The sequence below is a fragment of the Mustela nigripes genome, chromosome 15 (assembly GCF_022355385.1).
Source record: "Mustela nigripes isolate SB6536 chromosome 15, MUSNIG.SB6536, whole genome shotgun sequence".
Classification (NCBI taxonomy): domain Eukaryota; kingdom Metazoa; phylum Chordata; class Mammalia; order Carnivora; family Mustelidae; genus Mustela; species Mustela nigripes.
Genome location: NC_081571.1, coordinates 839,071 through 858,380, shown reverse-complemented (window position 1 = coordinate 858,380; position 19,310 = coordinate 839,071). Strand labels below are relative to the sequence as shown.

Genomic DNA, 19,310 nt, shown 5'->3' with positions numbered 1-19,310 from the left:
TAAAAAGCTTTGTATTGAGGCACAGTTGACATATAACATAATTTAAATTTGATCAAGTTTAGTTTGTCTTTTTTCCCTTTGTGCTTTTGGTGTCAAGAGATCATTGCCTAATCAAAGGTCATGAAGATTTACTTCTGTTTTCTTCTAAGAGCTGCATAGTTTTAACTCTCATATTTGTAAAGAAGAGATCCAATTTCACACTCTTGCATATAGATATCCAATTGTCCCAGCATCAGTTGTTTGTTGAAAAGACAGTTCTTGGGGCACCTGGGTAGCTCAGTGGGTTAAAACCTCTGCCTCCAGCTCAGGTCATGGTCCCAGGGTCCTGGGATTGAGCCCCTGCATTGGGCTCTCTGCTCAGTGGGAAGCCTGCTTCCTCCTCTCTCTTTCTCTCTGCCTGCCTCTCCACCTACTTGAGATCTCTGTCTGTCAAATAAATAAATAAAATCTTAAAAAAAAAAAAAAAGAGACCGTTCTTTCCCCATTCAGTTGTCTTGACATCCTTATCAAACAACAATTGATCATAAATGTAAAGGCTTATTTCTGGACTACCAATTCTAGTTCATTGATTCTATTCCATATATCTTTATGCCATTACCACACTGTCTTGATAATGCAGCTTTTCTGTAAGTTTTGAAATTGAGAAGTGTTAATACTCCTATTCTGTTTTTGTTTTTTTCAAGATTGTTTTGGTCACTCCAGGTCTTTATGTTTCCATATGAATTTTAGGATCAGCTTGTCAATTTCTGCAAGAAAGTAATCTGAGATTTTGATAGGGAGTGGATTGAATCTGTAGATCATCTGGGGCAGTACTATCATCTTGACAATATCTAGGCTTTCAATCCATGAACATGTGATGTTTTTTCCATTTATTGAGATATTTTAAAAAAATTTTTAAAAAGATTTTATTTATTTATTTGACAGAGATCACAAGGAGGCAGAGAGGCTGGCAGAAAGAGTGGGGGAAACAGGCCCCCTGCTGAGCAGAGAGCCTGATGCAGGACTCAATCCCAGGACCCTGAGATCATGACCTGAGCTGAAGGCAGAGGCTTTAAACCCACTGAGCCACCCAGGCACCCCCATTTACTGAGATCTTTTAAAAACTTTTTTTCATTAATGTCTTATGGTTTTCAGTGTATAAGTCTTGCATATCTTTTGCTCAGTTTATTCCTAAGTATTTTATTCTTTTTGATGCTATTGCAATCCCTGTCATATCTGTTATTAAATTATGCTAGCAAAATAAGCTGAAAGGTATTTTCATTTTTTTCCTAAACTCTGCAATATTTTGTGTTAGATTGGGGTTACCTGTTCTTTGAATATTTAGCATAAGATGGGGGTAAAACCATCTCAACCTACTGCTGTTTTCTTTGTCAGAAGGTTTTAAACTAATTTCTTTAATAACTATAGAATGATTCAGGCTGTCTATTTTATCTTTAGCTGGGCGTGGCAAATTAAATTTTTTCTAAAAATTCTTCTAAGTTTTAAGACTTACTGGCATAAGGCTGTTCATAAGTTCTTGTTATGTTTTAAATCTACCATCCTTCTTTATTCCCTTTTATTCTGAGTGTTGTTTTTAATGCCTTCTTTCTATCTCTTTTTTGTTCACTCATGCAAGAACTTTGTGATTTTTATTAATCTTTAAAAAAAACCACTTCTTTTGGATTTTTTTTTCTTTTCTTGTGTGTGTGTGTGTGTGTGTGTGTGCTGTATACATTTTAGGATTGTTTGTTCTATTTCTGTGAAGAATGCCGCTGGAATTTTGATAAGGATTGCACTGAATCTGTAGGTTGCTTTGGCTTTGGCTAGTATGAACATTTTAGCAATATTGCAATCTAAGAGCATGGAGTACCTTTCTTTTTATTTATGTCAGTTTTTTTCCATCAATATCTTATAGCTTTCATATATAAGTCTTTCACCTCCTTGGTTATATTTATTCCTAGGTATTTCATTCTTTCTGATATAATTGTAAATGGGATTATTTTCTTAAAATCTTTTTCTGATAGCTCACTATCAGTGCATAGAAACAAAACTGATTTTGCGTACTGATTTTGTATCCTGCAAATTTCCTGAATTTGTTTATTAATTCTAACCATTTTTCCTGAAAATTTTTTATTAATTTTAACAGTTTTTTTTGAGTCTTTAGGGTTTTCTACATATACTACTATGTCATTTGCAAATAGTAATAGTTGTACTTCTTCCTTTCTGATTTGATGCCTTTTATTTCTTTTTCTTGCCTAGGACTCCTTTATCACTAAGACCTCCAATACTAGGTTGAATAAAAATGTGGACAGTGGGCATCCTTGTCTTGCTTCTTATCCTAGAGGAAAAGTTTTCTGTTCTTCACTATTGAATATTATGTTAGCTGTGCGCTTGTCAGGTATTATTATGCTGAGGTACATTCCCTCCAAATCCACTTTGTTGAGAGGTTTTGTTTTTTTTTTTAACATAAATGATAAAAAGAAATTGTCAAATGCTTTTTCTGTATCCACTGAAATGATCATATGATTTTTTTATCCTTCATTTTGTTAATGGGGTATATTGATTAAATTGCAGATGTTGAACCATCCTTGAATCCCTGGAATAAATCCCACTTGATCATGATACTTTTAATGTATTGTTGAATTTGAGTTTCTAATATTTTGAATTTTTTGCATCTGTAATCATTAGGATATTGACCTGTAATGTTCTTTTCTTGTAGTCTCTCTGTCTGGTTTTTGTATCAGACGAATGGTGGCCTCATAAAAGGAGTTTGAAAGTGTTCCTTCCTCTTCTACATTTTGGAAGAATTTGAGAAGGATTGGTGCTAATTCTTTAAGTGTTTGGTACAATTCACAGTGATCTGAACTTTTGTTTGCTGGGAAGTTTTTGGTTACTGATTCAATCTCCTTACTAGTAATGAGTCTGTTCAATTTTTCTATTTCTTCATGATTCAGTCTTGATAGGTTGTATGTTTCTAGGAATTTATCCATTTGCTCTAACTTGTCTAATATGTTCGCATATAATTTTTCATAGTAGTTTCTTTTTTTTTTTTTTTTTTAAAGATTTTATTTATTTATTTGACAGAGAGAAATCACAAGTAGATGGAGAGGCAGGCAGAGAGAGAGAGAGAGGGAAGCAGGCTCCCCGCTGAGCAGAGAGCCCGATGTGGGACTCGATCCCAGGACCCTGAGATCATGACCTGAGCTGAAGGCAGCGGCCTAACCCACTGAGCCACCCAGGCGCCCTTCATAGTAGTTTCTTATGACCCTTTAGATTTCTGTGGCATCGACAGCAATGTCTCTTTCATTTCTGATTTTATTTGAGTTGTCTCTATTTTATCGTGGTGAATCTAGCTGAAGATTTATCTATTTTGTTTATCTTTTAAAAATAGCTCTTGTCTCATTGGTCATTTCATTGTCCTTTTAGTTTCTAATTCATTTATTTCCACTCTGAACTTTGTTATTTTCTTCCTTCTACTAACTTTGGGTTTAGTTTGTCTATTCCTAGTTCCTTGCAGTGTAAAGTTAGGTTATTTAGTTGAGATCTTTCATTTATTGCTATAAACTTCCTCCTTTGAGTTACTTCTGCCAAAGCCCATGTTTTGGTATATTAATTTTCATTTTCATTCACTCAAGTATTTTTAAATTTCTCTTTTGATTTCTTCTTTGTTCAGTAACAGGTTGTTTAACCTCCACATATTTGTAAATTTTCCAGTTTTCTTATATCCTCTAGGACTATTATAGTTCTACATTTAGGTCTATGTTCCATTTCAAATTAATTTTTAAAAAATATTTTATTTAGTTGACACAGAGAAAGAGAAAGAGAGAGAGGGAGAGAGAGAGAACAAGCAGGGGGAGCAGCAGACAGAGGGAGAAGGAAAAGCAGGTTCCTTGCTGAGCAGGGAGCCTGACTAGGTGCTTGATCCCAGGATCCTGGGATCATGACCTGAGCTGAAGGCAGATGCTTAACTAAATGAGCCACCCAGGTGCCCCTTAAATTAGTTTTTGAGTATGGCATGAAGGAAGGGTTGAGGTTTTTTTTCCTTCCATTTACAAATCCAATTTTTCTAAGATCAATTTTGAAAACTCTTCCTTTCCCATTAATTTCATTGGTTTCTTTGAAGAAAATCAATGGACTAAATATGCAGGCCTCTACTTGGACTTTCTATTGTGTTCCATTAGTCTACTTATCTATTTTTATGTCAGTATCATACTGGCTAGTCTTACATTTGTGCACTTCTACTGTCGTTTTCTACCACAAGATTATCTTGATTATTCTAAGGGTTTTTGTATTTTCATATAAATTGTAAAATCAGTTTGTCTGTTTGTATAAAAATGTCCCCTGGGATTGCAGTGAATCTCCTTCTGGGCTCTTCTGTTCCTTTAACCTATTTGTCTATATTGTTATCAATACCATACTGTCTTGATTACTGTAACTTTATAGTAAGTCTTGAAGTTGTGGATGCCTGTGTGGCTCAGTTTGTTAGGCGACTGCCTTGGGCTCAAGTCATGATCCTAGAGTCCTGGCATCAAGTCCCAGATCGGGCTCTCTGCTTGACAGGAAGTCTGCTTCTCCTGCTGACCTCTCTCCTCTCCTCTCAAACTCTCTCTCTCTCATTCTCAAATAATAAACAAACAAACAAACAAACAAATAAATAAAATCTTTTAAAAAAAAGTCTTGAAGTTGCATAGCATCAGTCTTCCAACTTTCTTCTTCAATATTGTTTTGGCTAGTTGAGGTCATTTGCCTCTCCATATAAATTTGAGAATCAGTTTGTCCATATCTGTAAAATAACTTGCTGGGATTTTGATTGGTATTCCATTGAATCTGTAGGTCAATCTTGACAATGCTGAGTTTTCCTATTTATGCACATGGAACACCAATCCATTTATTTAGCTCGTCTTTGATCAGAGATCAGATTTATTGTTTTCTTCATATGGCTCTTATACATATTTTGTTACATTTATACCTACGTGTTTCATTTTTGAGAGTGCAAATATAAAGGATATTGTGTTTTTAATTTCAAATTCCATTTGTTCTTTGTTGGAATATAGGAAGGAAATTGGCTTTTTTATATTAATCTGTATCCTGTAACCTTGGTATAATTGTTCACTAGTTTCAATAATTTTTTCTTTTACTTCATCTGCAAATCTTATAAAAATCTTTTTTAAAGTTTTTATTTTAATTTCAGTTAAGTTTCAAGGGTTTTTTGTTGATTCTTTTGAATTTTCAACATAGACAAATATATCATCTCTAAACAAATAAAATTTTAATTTCTTCCTTCCGGGTCTATATATCTTTTACTTCCTTTTCTTGCCTTACTGCATTAGCAAGTACTCCCAGTACAATATTAAAAAGGAGTGGAGAGAGGGACAATCTTTTCCTTGTACCTGATCTTCATGTAAAAGCTTCTAGTTTCTCACCTGTAAGTATAATGTTAGCTATAGTTTTTTTTAATGGTCTTTATTAAGTTGAAGAGATTCTCCTGTATTCATTGTTTACTGAGAGTTTTTAGCATGAACGAGTGTTGGATCTTCTCAAATGCTTTTTTCCTAATCTATTGATATGATCACGTGATTTTTCACTTTTAGTTTGTTGACATAATGGATCACATTAATTGATTTCCTAATGTTGAACCAGACTTGTATACCTATGATAAATCCCACTTGGTCATGGTGTATTGGTCTTTTTATACTTTTTTTGGATTCAACTTCCTAATATTTTGTTGAGGATTTTTGTGTCTATGTTATGAGGGAAAATGATTTGTAGTTTCCTTCTCTTGTAATGACTTTGTCTGGTTTTGGTATTAGGGTAATATTGTCCTTATAGAATGAGTTAAGAATTATTCTCTCTGCTTCTCTACTTCTGAAAGACATTATAGAGATTTGGTATAATTCCTTCCTTAAATGTTTGGTAAAATTCACCAGTGAACTCACTGGGCCTGGTGTTTTATGTTTTGGAAGGTTATTAATTATTGATTCAATTTCTTTAATAGATACAGGTCTATTCATATTTTCCATTTCTTCTTTTGTGAGTTTTGGCAGATACAGTCTTTCAAGGAATTAGTCCATTTTATCTAGATTATCAAATTTGTGGGCATGTATTCACAACACTGAATCTATAGATCAATTGGGGAGAACCAACATCTTCACATTTTTAGTTTTCTAAACCCATTCATTACCTTAAAAATTTTCTCCATTTACTTTGATCTTTTAAGAATTCTCTCATTTGGGGTGCCTGGGTGGCTCAGTTGGTTAAGCATTTGTCTTGGGCTTAGGTCATGATCCTAGGACTCCAAGATAACCACCTGAGCTGAAGGCAGATGCTTAACTGACTGAGCCGCCCAGATATCCCTCTCCTTTATTTTTAAAGGCTCTTTTCTGCTGAATATAGAGTTCTTAGTTTGTAGGGCTTTTTCTTTCATCACTTTAAATATATTATTCTATTGGACATTCTTTCCTGCTTTGTCGAAGATTAGTAGACTGTAGAGTTGAGGGTCTATTTCTGGGCTCTCTATTCTGTTCCATTGATCTATGTGTCTGTTTTTGTGCCAGTACCATGCTGTCTTGATGATAACAGCTTTGTAATAGAGCTTGAAGTCCGGAATTGTGATGCCACCAACGTTGGCTTTCTTTTTCAATATCCCTTTGGCTATTTGAGGTCTTTTCTGGTTCCATATAAATTTTAGCATTATTTGTTCCATTTCTTTGAAAAAGATGGATGGTACTTTGATAGGAATTGCATTAAATGTGTAGATTGCTTTAGGTAGCATAGACATTTTCACAATATTTATTCTTCCAATCCAGGAGCATGGAACATTTTTCCATTTCTTTGTCTCTTCCTCAATCTCTTTCATGAGTACTTTATAGTTTTCTGAGTATAGATTCTGTGCCTCTTTGGTTAGGTTTATTCCTAGGTATCCTCTTCAATAAATGGTGCTGGGAAAATTGGACAGCCACATGCAGAAAAATGAAATTGGACCATTTCCTTATACCACATACAAAAATAGACTCAAAATGGATGAAGGACCTCAATGTGCAAAAGGAATCCATCAAAATCCTTGAGGAGAACACAGGCAGCAACCTCTTCGACCTCAGCCGCTGCAACGTCTTCCTAGGAACATCTCCAAAGGCAAGGGAAGCAAGGGCCAAAATGAACTATTGGGATTTCATCAAGATCAAAAGCTTTTGCACAGCAAAGGAAATAGTTAACAAAATCAAAAGACAACTGACAGAATGGGAGAAGATATTTGCAAACGACATATCAGATAAAGGACTAGTGTCCAAAATCTATAAAGAACTTAGCAAACTCAACACCCAAAGAACAAATAATCCAATCAAGAAATGGGCAGAAGACATGAACAGACATTTCTGCAAAGAAGACATCCAGATGGCCAACAGACACATGAAAAAGTGCTCCATATCACTCGGCATCAGGGAAATACAAATCAAAACCACAATGAGATATCACCTCACACCAGTCAGAATGGCTAAAATCAACAAGTCAGGAAATGACAGATGCTGGCGAGGATGCGGAGAAAGGGGAACCCTCCTACACTGTTGGTGGGAATGCAAGCTGGTGCAGCCACTCTGGAAAACAGCATGGAGGTTCCTCAAAATGTTGAAAATAGAACTGCCCTATGACCCAGCAATTGCACTATTGGGTATTTACCCTAAAGATACAAACGTAGTGATCCAAAGGGGCACGTGCACCCGAATGTTTATAAGCAGCAATGTCCACAATAGCCAAACTTGGAAAGAACCTAGATGTCCATCAACAGATGAATGGATCAAGAAGATGTGGTATATATACACAATGGAATACTGTGCAGCCATCAAAAGAAATGAAATCTTGCCATTTGCGACAACATGGATGGAACTAGAGCGTATCATGCTTAGTGAAATAAGTCAAGCAGAGAAAGACAACTAATATATGATTTCCCTGATATGAGGAAGTGGTGATGCAACATGGGGGCTTAAGTGGGTAGGAGAAGAATCAATGAAACAAGATGGGATTGGGAGGGAGACAAACCATAAGTGACTCTTAATCTCACAAAACAAACTGCGGGTTGCTTGGGGGAGGGGGTTTGGGAGAAGGTGGTGGGATTATGGACATTGGGGAGGGTATGTGCTTTGGTGACTGCTGTGAAGTGTGTAAACCTGGTGATTCACAGACCTGTACCCCTGGGGATAAAAATATATGTTTATAAAAAATAAAAAATTAAAAAAAATAAAAATAAATAAACAAACAAATAAATATATTATTCTATTATTTTTTAGCTTCCATTCTTTCTTCCTTTTTAAAAAATATTTTATTATTTATTTGAGAGAGAGAGAGGGCACAAGCAGGTGGAGCAGCAGTCAGAGGGAGAGGAAGAAGCAGGCTCCTCGTTGAGCAGAGAACTGGACATGGGACTCTATCCCAGGAAACTGAGATCATGACCTGAGCTGAAGGTAGCTGCTTAACCAACTGAGCCACATGGGTACCCCTACCTTCCATTATTTCTGATGTGGGATAATTTAAAATTCTTATAGATGTTCTCCTGACTCTAATGTGTCCTTGTTTTCTGTTTGCTTTAAGATTTATCTGTGATTTTCAGCAGTTTGATTCTGGTTTACTTGAATGTGTTCTAATTGTATTTATCCTGCCTGAACTTCTGCTGAGTGTCTCAGATCTAGACGTTGATGTCTTTCAACAATTTTAGAGAAAACTCAGTTATTATTGATTCAAACATTTTTCTATCTACTCGCATTCCTCTTGGGATCCCAATTATACAAATGTAAACCTTTTGGTATCACTCCACATGTCCTGGATTCTCTTCTTTTTTCATTCTATTTTTTTTTTTTCTGTGCTTCAGTTTGGATATTTTTTATTACCACTTTATATTATTTTAATTTAAGTTACATGATTTCTTTTTGTTTTGTTTTGTACATTCTGCTACTAAGCCCATCCAATGACCCTTCCATTGAAGATATTGTAATTTCCAGTTCTAGGGTTTTCACTTGATTCTTACAGTTTCCATCTATTTGCTGAGCTCCTCCCATTTGTTCACCCCTTCTGTTCTTCCTTTCTGATAAATCCTTTACTGTATTTTTAAAGATTTTATTTTTATTTATTTGACAGAGATCACAAATAGGCAGAGAGGCAGGCAGAGAGAGAGAGAGAGAGAAGAAGGGAAGCAGACTCCCTGCTGAGCAGAGAACTTGATGTGGGGCTCGATCCCAGAACCCTGGGATTTAACCCACTGAGCCACCCAGGCACCCCTTTACTGTATTTTTAATAGCAGTTTTAAATCCTGTCTGCTAATTTCAACACAAGGGGCATCTGTAGGTCAGCATCTTTAGGCCATTTCCCCTAGATTTTAAGTCATATTTTCTTGCTTCTTTGTATATTATTAAATTTTCATTCTAGATTGAAAATTGTGGAGACTCTGGATTATACGCTCTTATTCTAAAAAGTGTTGAGTTTTGTTTTGGTATATCCTTTGAAAGCTTTGTTTTAGGTTTTGTTAGGGTGAACCTATTTTGTATTTCTCCCTCATCCTGTGGAAGTCTTTGATCATGATTTATGGTCCTTTTGATACTGTCTGGGTTTTAGTGGAAAACTTGAGATTTTTATAAATTCTAATTTGTTATAATTCAAATGCCAAACTCTGTCTCCCCAACACTTGGCAGCAGCTGAAATCTCTGCTCTACACGTTTCCTTTCTAGTTGTTGCTTTTTTCTAGATTTCTTAAAGTAAATATATGTGTGTATATATGGGTTAGGGAGAACCAAGATATGAGGGAATTTGTATGCAGATTTCAGAGGTCCCTGCTCCGTGGCTCACTCCTTTCTAGGATTTTCACCCTTAATTTCCAGCCACTCTGGCAGCCTTGAACTCTGACCCCAATATCATTATCCTGTTAAGACTTTCTGTTTCAGTTCAATCTCTCCTGTGCCTCATGAACTGAGAAGTACTTTTGGGTAAAACAACAGCTGGATAAATGTGGAGCTCACCTCATTTTTTTCCTCTTTTCAGGGATTTTGTACCCTTTGGTTTCTGTCTGCTTTTTATTGTATTCTAGGCCTTAAAAGAGTGGTTTTAAAATATTTTGTCTGGGGTTAAAAAGTGTTTTTGGTAGGAGAGTTAGTCTGATATTATCCCCTTTATCATTCCAGGAACTAGAATTCTCCTTATGCAGATATTCATAATTTCTTCTTAGTGTGGTGCAGGTCAAACAGACAAAGATCTGCTAACCATGGAATAAGCCTGAGTATGAAAACCCTGACATTTCCTCAGAATTGTCAATTTCCTCAGAAATGTCAGGGTAGTTGCTGTTCAATGAATACTGACTAGTTGTTTAATATGTTTATTTTATTTTTAAAAAATCTCTTAACTTAGAGCTAGCATTTGACCTTTAAACCAATTGCTGATCTGTTCCCTTCAGTATCATGACAAGAAACAGGTCCACAGAGGTCGAACTTGCTCTGGCAGAGACTGACTAAATGCTTATAAAAGCTGTTTTCTTTTCCTTAACACAAAGCTAAAGTAAATTTCCCAGCCTTCTTGTATCTAGGTGGAGTTCTGTGACTCGATCCTGCCACATTTTCTCTTTCTCCTATCTACCAGGTAGGTGATGCCAGAGCAATTTTCTTCTTTTCTTTTTACCAGAGTAATTTTAAAGACACTTTTGATAATGGTAGAGCCATAATATGGAAGGAGCCTGGGTTTGTAAATGACAACCTGGAGTGGAATTTCCTGCTGACCACTATTTGACTGTGATATGGGCAAGAAAATAATCTTTACTTTAAGCTACTGAAATTTTGTATTTTTTAAAACAGAAGTTACTGCTACGTATGCTAACTAATTACACAAAGCCTAATCAGTGGTGAAGATATGCATAGAAACTAGTCCTCTGTTTTCTTTGATGGTTAACAAACATAATTCCACTCATATGTAACTTACATAATTATCATAGTAGTACACTAGTTTATAACAAAATTTAAATAATTAAGAGCGTGCCATTTAATTAATAGAAAAATGGTGACTTACCCAGAGAGCGAATGCCTTTTTGTTCAAGAAAGCTGTTTAAAATAATTGTATTAAGGTTTAATATAAATCCCAGTTCTGGTGTAAGTTTCCAGAAGCCATCCTATGAAATAAAAAACAAATTTAAGCCACAGTACTAAAATTGATTCACATACATAAGAATGTAATATAATAAATAATATGTTTCCAATTATTTCAATTCAGTTTAAGACATTTCTAAAATTTTTATTATCAAAAATTTTTAATTACTATTTTTATTATTCTTTTTTTAAAAATATTTTATTTATTTATTTGACTGATAGAGATCACAAGTAGGCAGAGAGGCAGGGAGAGGGAGGAGGAAGCAGGCTCCCTGCTGAGCAGAGAGCCCGATGTGGGGCTTGATCCTGGGTCCCTGGGATCATGACCCGAACAAAAGCAGAGGCTTTAACCCACTGAGCTACCGAGGTGCCCCTATTTTTATTATTCTTAAAATTGAAATTCTTCGTATACTAGTGACACAGTATTGTTGGGAATCTCAAAAATACTATGGATGTTATGTACCAGATGGCACTTATAAAAATCTGGAGGGGCGCCTGGGTGGCTCAGTGGATTAAAGCCTCTGCCTTCAACTGGGGTCCTCAGAATGAGCCCTGCATCCAGTTCTCTGCTCAGCAGGGAGCCTGCATCCCTTCCTCTTTCTCTGCCCGCTTCTCTGCCTACCTGTAATCTCTGTCAAATAAATAAATAAAATCTTTAAAAAAAAAATCTGGAAAGCGGGGCACCTGGGTGGCTCATGGGTTAAGCCTCTGCCTTCGACTCAGATCATGATCCCAGAGTCCTGGGATGGAGTCCCACATGTAGCTCTCTGCTTGGCACGGAGCCTACCTACCATTTCTCTCTACCTGTCTCTCTTCCTACTTGTGATCTCTCTCTCTCTCTCTGTCAAATAAATAAATAAAAATCTTTAAAAAAAAAAGTATGGAAAGCTGCTCATGTGTAAGGATTTTAAAAAATGGTGTTACACATTTTTTTCTTCTAGTAATGCTTTGAACTGATGTTTCTCAAACTTTTCTTTTTCATGGTAAGGAAACTTTAATTAAAATGCCAAGTGCAAAAGGACAGGATTTGGCTGACATATGTAAATGCAAATAAAAGACTGTAGGGAAAGTGAGACTTCATTGAAGGTGACATGATTGGAGAAAGAAGATGTGCTGAGCTAGCACCTCAGCAGAACAGGTAGTTTGGGGCAGTGCAATAAGCTACAGGCATTTCAGAAAAATTACACTGAAAATGTAATTGTGATGTTTCTCAAACTTTTAAGTAGCATGATTCCTTTTGATCAACATTAAAAATGTGCCTTTATGATGTCTGAAGTGTGAAAATGACATTTTTTTTAACTAAATATAAAATTGTTATGGTGAATATGCACTTTAAAACTATCTTACTTATTCTCACTGTCCTCTGCCCACCTCAGCTAACTTTTAGGGCTGATGTTTCTTACATATTATGAGGTAGTTGTAAACCTGAACATGGGGATCTTGAACTTGAAGTAGATCAACTCCAGGTCTCAGGGGCACTAATACAGGGAGCAGAAAGAAGGGTGAGGTCATAGGCAGATGCACAGACTCGCAATAATTTGAAAAAAATAACAGCATGTTAGCATATGCTAACACTTAACACATGCTAACTAGTGATGAACTAGTTCTAGGTGCCAGGTTATTTTACTTTATTTTATTTTTATCTGTTTAGCCACTCGTGTGGAGGCTATTACTATACCTTTTGCAGATAAGAACTACTTTTCAGATGAGAATACTGAGGCACAGAGAAGTTAAGCAACTTGTTCAAAGTCACACAGCTAATAAGCAGCAGAAGCACAATTTAAGCCCCGACAGTCTGGCTCCAGGACTCATAAATGGCAGTATCTGCTATACTGTTTCCAACACTGTTTTCATGTACGTTCTTTCAGGTTTAAAAAAAAAAAAAAAAAGCTGACAGCTGTTATTATCTCGTTTAAACCTTAAAGCCACTCTAAGAGGCAGACACCATTATTACCCCCAGTATATGGGTGAAGAAACGAAAACTCAGAAAGGTTTTGACTTGCCTTAAATCACAAAGAAGTAAGACTAAGGCTCAAATTTAGTCTCACACTAAATCAAGTTGCTTTTCTGCTTCACTAAACTACTAAAATAAATTATGTGTTTACATTAAAACACATAATTATACATGTGTGACTGGGTCTTAGTACCAGTGCAGGAACTATATTTATTGAGTGTTTACTAGCTTCACAAACGGAATAAGTTCTAACACAGTCTAACATGTTGAGTAATATTCCCAACACCATATGTTAAAACAATCAGAGTATACTTACAACACTTGTTCTTTACTTCACAAGGGAAGTTTACATGATTGTAATTCATCTATCTGTTCTAGAACCTAGCAAATTGAGGTGTTACCCCATGACCCACTCAGGGATGCTAATTTTCAGCTGAGGAATATTAACATTCACTTGCATGACATTTTGGCCTAACAATTAAAAATAGATAAATACCATCATCAAGCACACTATATTGTTCAATGACTTTTTTAAAGCAAGATTTTCTCAATGAAGGAAGCAGTGTGTTGATTTACATTCTTCCACCAGTCACTTTCCTCACTAATGCACTGGTAAGTATTTAAACGAGCAGCTACTTTGAGTAGCTCTGTTCTGAACTATGAAGCTAATTAACCATAGACCTAAGGGAAAATAAGACTAATACCTCAGTTTGTAGACTGAAGAGCTCAGTCCAAGGCACAATATTCATCCAGCTCTGTTCATCTTTTTGTGCTTGGAAGCTTGCAATAAAATCACTTCTTGTTATATCAGATATTATCACTTCTTGTTTCTTTTTCTTTTCTTTTTTTTTTTCAGATATTGTCACTTCTTGAAGAAAATAATTTGCCAGAAATTCTGGTGTTCCATTATTTTCTGTTTCAGAAAAACTTCCATTACTTGAAGGAGATAATGAAGTTCCAGCAGAAAGAGCTGTACAGAAAGAAGCCTCCAGTTCAGTGTTAGCAAACAGATCTGCTGGTGGCTTGTAACTGGTGCTGAAAGGAACTGCAGAATTTTGAAAATAAAGAGGAGAACAAGAAAGGGAATGAAATGCAAACCCTCTGGATGGACCAGCAGAATTAAGTCTACGAGGAGGCAAATCAATATTCGGCTGCGGAGGAGAGTCCAACTCAGAGAAAATGTTAGCAGAATTGTCGGTCTTATGGCCTTGGTAAGTTTCAGGTAGATTAGCATCACTGGTGTTAAATGAGACACCTTCACGAGCACAAAAACCAAAGGATTTAAGACGTGGGGGAGGCAGTCTGTAAGGGGTATGTGACGCAGGGGTAATGTCACTCAAATGGTCAGCTTGAAGGTCTTGGTCATACTTAGATGGACCAAACTCTTTGAGACTCCTAGCAAATATCTTAGGATGTAAGTGGGGATGATGGAGGAAACAAGCAACTTCAAAGGGCTCATCTCCCAAAAGGGCTGAACCATGGGCAGCAGAAATGCTGCAACTAACCAGTTTTGGGATAGGAGTATCTCTACACAGCGGTTGTTTAAATGAATCCATCTGACTTAAATCCAATGGCTTTTCCACATCTTCACACTCAAAATTGAGTGTTAAAGGTTTTTCTGATAGTTGGGAACTATCTTCAAAATCTTCAGAATCTTCAGAATCTTCCAGGTGATATGATCTAAACTTTCTGTTAGTCAAATGTGGTTGTTGCAGTTCTTCATTCCATTCAAAGAATGCTAAAAGAGGCTGTCCAAGAGGGAAAAATATAATGTAAGGGAAAATAAAAAATAAAATGAACAATCAAACATACTTCCTAGAATTGACTTCGGAGTAGACAAGAAATTGCTTATCCTAGAGCATTGAAAAATTGGAGATATACAAGATAATTTAAATACAATGCCCTTGTTATATAGATACAAATCTGAGATTTGGAGAGAACAGCAGTAATAAACACATCAAAGTTCTTAGTTTCTCTTTGTTCTTAGCATGTTGAAACTTCTAATACCCCTCATTTGATAGAAGAGGAAACGCAGGGCCACAGAAGTGTCTTGTCCAAAATTTTATAATTAGCAGTATCATAGTGTGTAAATTAGCCCTAAAATAAGCTGATAATTTGAAATAAATTATTCTAGTCTTTTATTCTGCTTTACAGCAATATTAAGGAAATGAGACAACTGATAGAAAATTTAAAAAGCTTTATCTTAAAAAATTGCAAGTAAATAAAATCCAGTTTTATATGAATTATAAGTCTTTGAGATATTTTAGAAGTAAGTAGCCTGACAGCACCTGGCTGGTTCAGGGGGTAGAGTCTGTGACTCTTGATCACAGAGTTATAAATCTGAGCTCTATGTTGGGACAGCTTAAAAGTAAAATCTTTAAAAAAAATAATTAGGGGTGCCTGGGTGGCTCAGTGGGCTAAAGCCTCTGCCTTTCGGCACAGGTCATGATCTCAGTGTCCTGGGATCAAGCCCTGTGTCAGGCTCTCTGCTCAGCAGGGAGTCTGCTTCCCTCTCTCTCTGCCTGCCTCTCTGCCTACTAGTGATTTCTGTCAAATAAATAAATAAAATCTTTTAAAAATATAAAAAAAATTAGTCTATAATTTTACCAATGTAAATCAGGTATTTTATTTTATTATTATTTTTAAAAATCAGCTATTTTATTTTTTTAATTTTTTTTAAGATTTTATTTATTTATTTGACAGAGAGAGATCACAAGTAGGCAGAGAGGCAGGCAGAGAGAGAGGAGGAAGCAGGCTCCCCGCTAAGCAGAGAGCCCGATGTGGGACCCGATCCCAGGATCCTGAGATCATGACCTGAGCCGAAGGCAGCGGCTTAACCCACTGAGCCACCCAGGCACCCCAAAAATCAGCTATTTTAAAAAAAGAGTAGTTCTTTCCCAACTCAGTCATTTCCAGTATACATTTAAATAATTACACTGCAGAACATATTACAAAACACATATTTGAAAATAATATTTAAAAACAATGTTTTTCTGGGTTTCTCTTAATTAGATAAACAAATGGAAAAAGAAAGTAATAGTGATAGACTAGACCTGTTAGATATTAAAGTATTTTATAAAATTGCAATAACATATCAGTGGAACAAAATAGATGGTCCAGTAATAGATCCTTAAACACATGGAAATTTAATAGATGACAAAGATGATATTTTAAGTCAATGGGAGGAAAAAGAATTTTCCAATAACTGTGTTGGGGAAAGTGGGTAGCTATCTGGAAAAGAATAAATTTAGTTCCATACTTCCTATCTTATACCAGGATAGATTCCAATTGGATGAAAAATTAAATGTAAACAAGAAACCATAAAACTATTAAAAAAAATAAGAAAAAACCTTTAGGAAGCATAGCCTCTGGATAGGGAAGATATTTCTAAGAATGATAATAAAATAAAACAATATAAAACAAAAACAAGAAACCCAAAGATAAAAAAATTTGCCTGAATTAAGAAATCTGCATGACAAAAAGATGATGAATGACATCAAAATACAAATAGCAAACTGGGATACAAATCTGTGCAGCTCAAAGTAAAAACAGCTTATTTTCCTAATATGCATTTTTCCTGAAATAAATAAGAAAATGACTAGGGTGCCTGGGAGGCTCAGTTGTTGCTTAAGTGACTGCCTTTGGCTAAGGTCATGATCCCAGGGTTCTGGGATGGAGCCACACATCAGGCTCCTTGCTCTGCAGGGAAGCCTGCTTCTCCCTCTCATTCTCCCTCTCCCTCTGCCTGCCGTTTCCCCCTGCTTGTGCGCTCTCTCTCTCTCTATCTGTCAAATAAATAAAATCTGTTAAGAAAAGAAGGGAAAAGAAAAGAAAAAAAAAGACTAACATCACAATAATAAAGGTAAAAAAACATTAATAGATAACACATAGAAAAGAACATACCTAGAGCTCTTAAGAATATGAAAACATGCTATCTTCATTCACAAAGAAATGAAAATTAAAATATCATTAATGCATTTCTCACCTGCCCAATTTGCAAAGATCAAACATTTGAATGATAAGCTGGGTTAAAGACGGACAGAATAAGACTCTCACATGCTACCAATGGGAGTGTGATTTGACATAATCTATAAAGAGGGAAGTTTGGCTAGAGTTAATTAAAATTTTCAGAATAGATTTTCTTAGGTATAATTGATGTGCAATAAACTGCACATTTTAAATGCATAATTTGAGGGGTACCTAGTTGGCTTAGTCAGTACAGCATGTGATTCCTGATCTCAGGGTCGTGAGTTGGATCCCTACACTGAGGGTAGAGTTTAATTAAAAAAATAATAAGGGGCACCTAGGTGGCTCAGTTGGCTGAGAAGCTGCCTTTGGTTCAGGTCATGATCCTGGGGTCTTGCTCAGCAGAGAGCCTGCTTCTCCTTCTTCCTCTGCCTGCTGCTCTGCCTACTTGTCCCTGTCTGTCAAATAAATAACATCTTTAAAAAAATAAAGTATATAATTTGGTGAGTTCTGACATAAGCATACATCATGAAGCCATTATCATAGTGAAGAGAATGAACATAACCATCACTCTCAAGATATTCCTGTGCCCTTTTGTAATCCATCTCATTCCCCCCCTTGCAGTTCCCAGGCAACCACTATTTATCTCAATAACTTTATTTTGGTTTACATGTATTTTGTATCAATGAAATCATACAATTTCTATTCTTCTGTGTTTCACTTCTTCTACTCAGCATAACTGTCCTGATACATGAGGTTGCATGTATCCATCATAGGGCTATATCACAGTTTGCTTATTCATTTCCTGATGGTTGTTTCCAACTTCTGGCTACTACACATAAAAGCCACAATGAGTACTTATGCAGAAATCTTTGAACATACACTTTCATTTCACTTGGCTGAGTCAAATGGTAGGTGTATATTTTTTAAGAAACCCGTCAAAAAGTTTCTAAAATTGTTGTGCCATTTTGCACTTCTACCAGCAGTGCATGAGTAACCATTGTTCCACATCCTCACATGTAGTCCCTTTTACGCCATTCTAGTGGCTATGTGAAAGTATCTCACTGTGCCTCCAATTTGCATATTCTCATGTGACTGATGATTTTGAGCATCTTTTCTGTATAACTTCTTTGGTGAAGTGTCTTTTCAAATCTGCTCATTATTTTATTGGGTTTTCTTATTACTGAATTGTAAGATTGCTTTATATATTTTAGATGACTTTGTCAGATATGTTGAATATTGAATATTTTCTCACAAATGTCGCTGGTGCATTCATTTGCTTAATGGTGTCTTCTAAAGAGCAAAAGTTTTTGGAATTAATGAAGTCCAATTCATCAATTTTTTAAAAAGATTTATTTATTTATTTGACAGAGAGAGAGAACACAAGTAGGCAGAGAGGCAGGCAGAGGGGGAGGAGGAAGTAGACTCCCCAGTAAGCAGAGAGCACGATGCAGGGCTTGATCCCAAGACTCTGGGATCATAACCTGAGGCACCCAGGTGCCCGCAATTTATCAATTTTTTTTTTAAAGATTTTATTTATTTATTTGAGAGAGAGAGAGAGTAAGAATAAGCACCAGCAGGGGGAGTGGGACAGAGAAGCAGATTCCCTCCAATGCAGAGCAGGGAGCCTGATGCGGGACTTGATACCAGGACCCTGAGACCATTACCTGAGCCATGCAAGAGCCCCTCATAATTTTTTTTTTTATAATTTCTTTTAATTTAAAAAACCTCTGTCGAACCCAAATTCATTAACATTTCTCCTATATTTTCTTCCAGATATTCTAGTTTCAGTTGTTATATTCAAGTCTTATATTCTAAATTAGTCTTTGCACATGGTGTGAGCTAAGGACAGAGGTTCATTTTTGTTTATTTGTTTGGCAAATGGCCGTCCAATTGCTCCAGAAAAGAGCATTTGTTGAAAAGATCATCCTTTCCACATTGAATTGCCTTGACACATCTGTAGAAAATCCATTGACCCTGTATATGTGGATATATTTCTAGACTTTCTACTCCATTCCAACTGTTACATGTTTCAGTGGTGTTCTCATGGTGCAGATGTCTATTTTACACAAATATCACACTCTCCTAATTACTGTAGCCTTATAAAAAGTCTTAAAATCAGACAGTGTAAGACCTCCAAACTTTTCTTCTTTTTCAAAGTTGTTTTGGCTAACAAAGATGCTTTATATTACATATACAATTTAGAATCAGTGTGTCAATTTCTAAACAAAAAACTTGCTGGGACTTTGAGTTGGATTGAATCTATAATCTAATCTATAGATTAATCTGAGGAGAATCTG

The 19,310-nt window shown here is 35.9% G+C and overlaps 1 protein-coding gene across 3 annotated transcripts in view; it reads right to left on the bottom strand.

The window, feature by feature from the left end:
- The window catches only part of PARP4 (poly(ADP-ribose) polymerase family member 4), a 145,525-nt gene that overhangs the window by 14,679 nt on the left and 111,536 nt on the right, over positions 1-19,310 (bottom strand). For all 3 annotated transcript variants that reach the window (XM_059377996.1, XM_059377997.1, XM_059377998.1), the window contains 2 exons: positions 13,749-14,792; positions 11,014-11,113 (listed from right to left, as the gene is read on the bottom strand). In XM_059377996.1, coding sequence (XP_059233979.1) covers positions 11,014-11,113; positions 13,749-14,792 — 1,144 coding nt within the window. The remainder of the gene's footprint in view (positions 1-11,013; positions 11,114-13,748; positions 14,793-19,310) is intronic.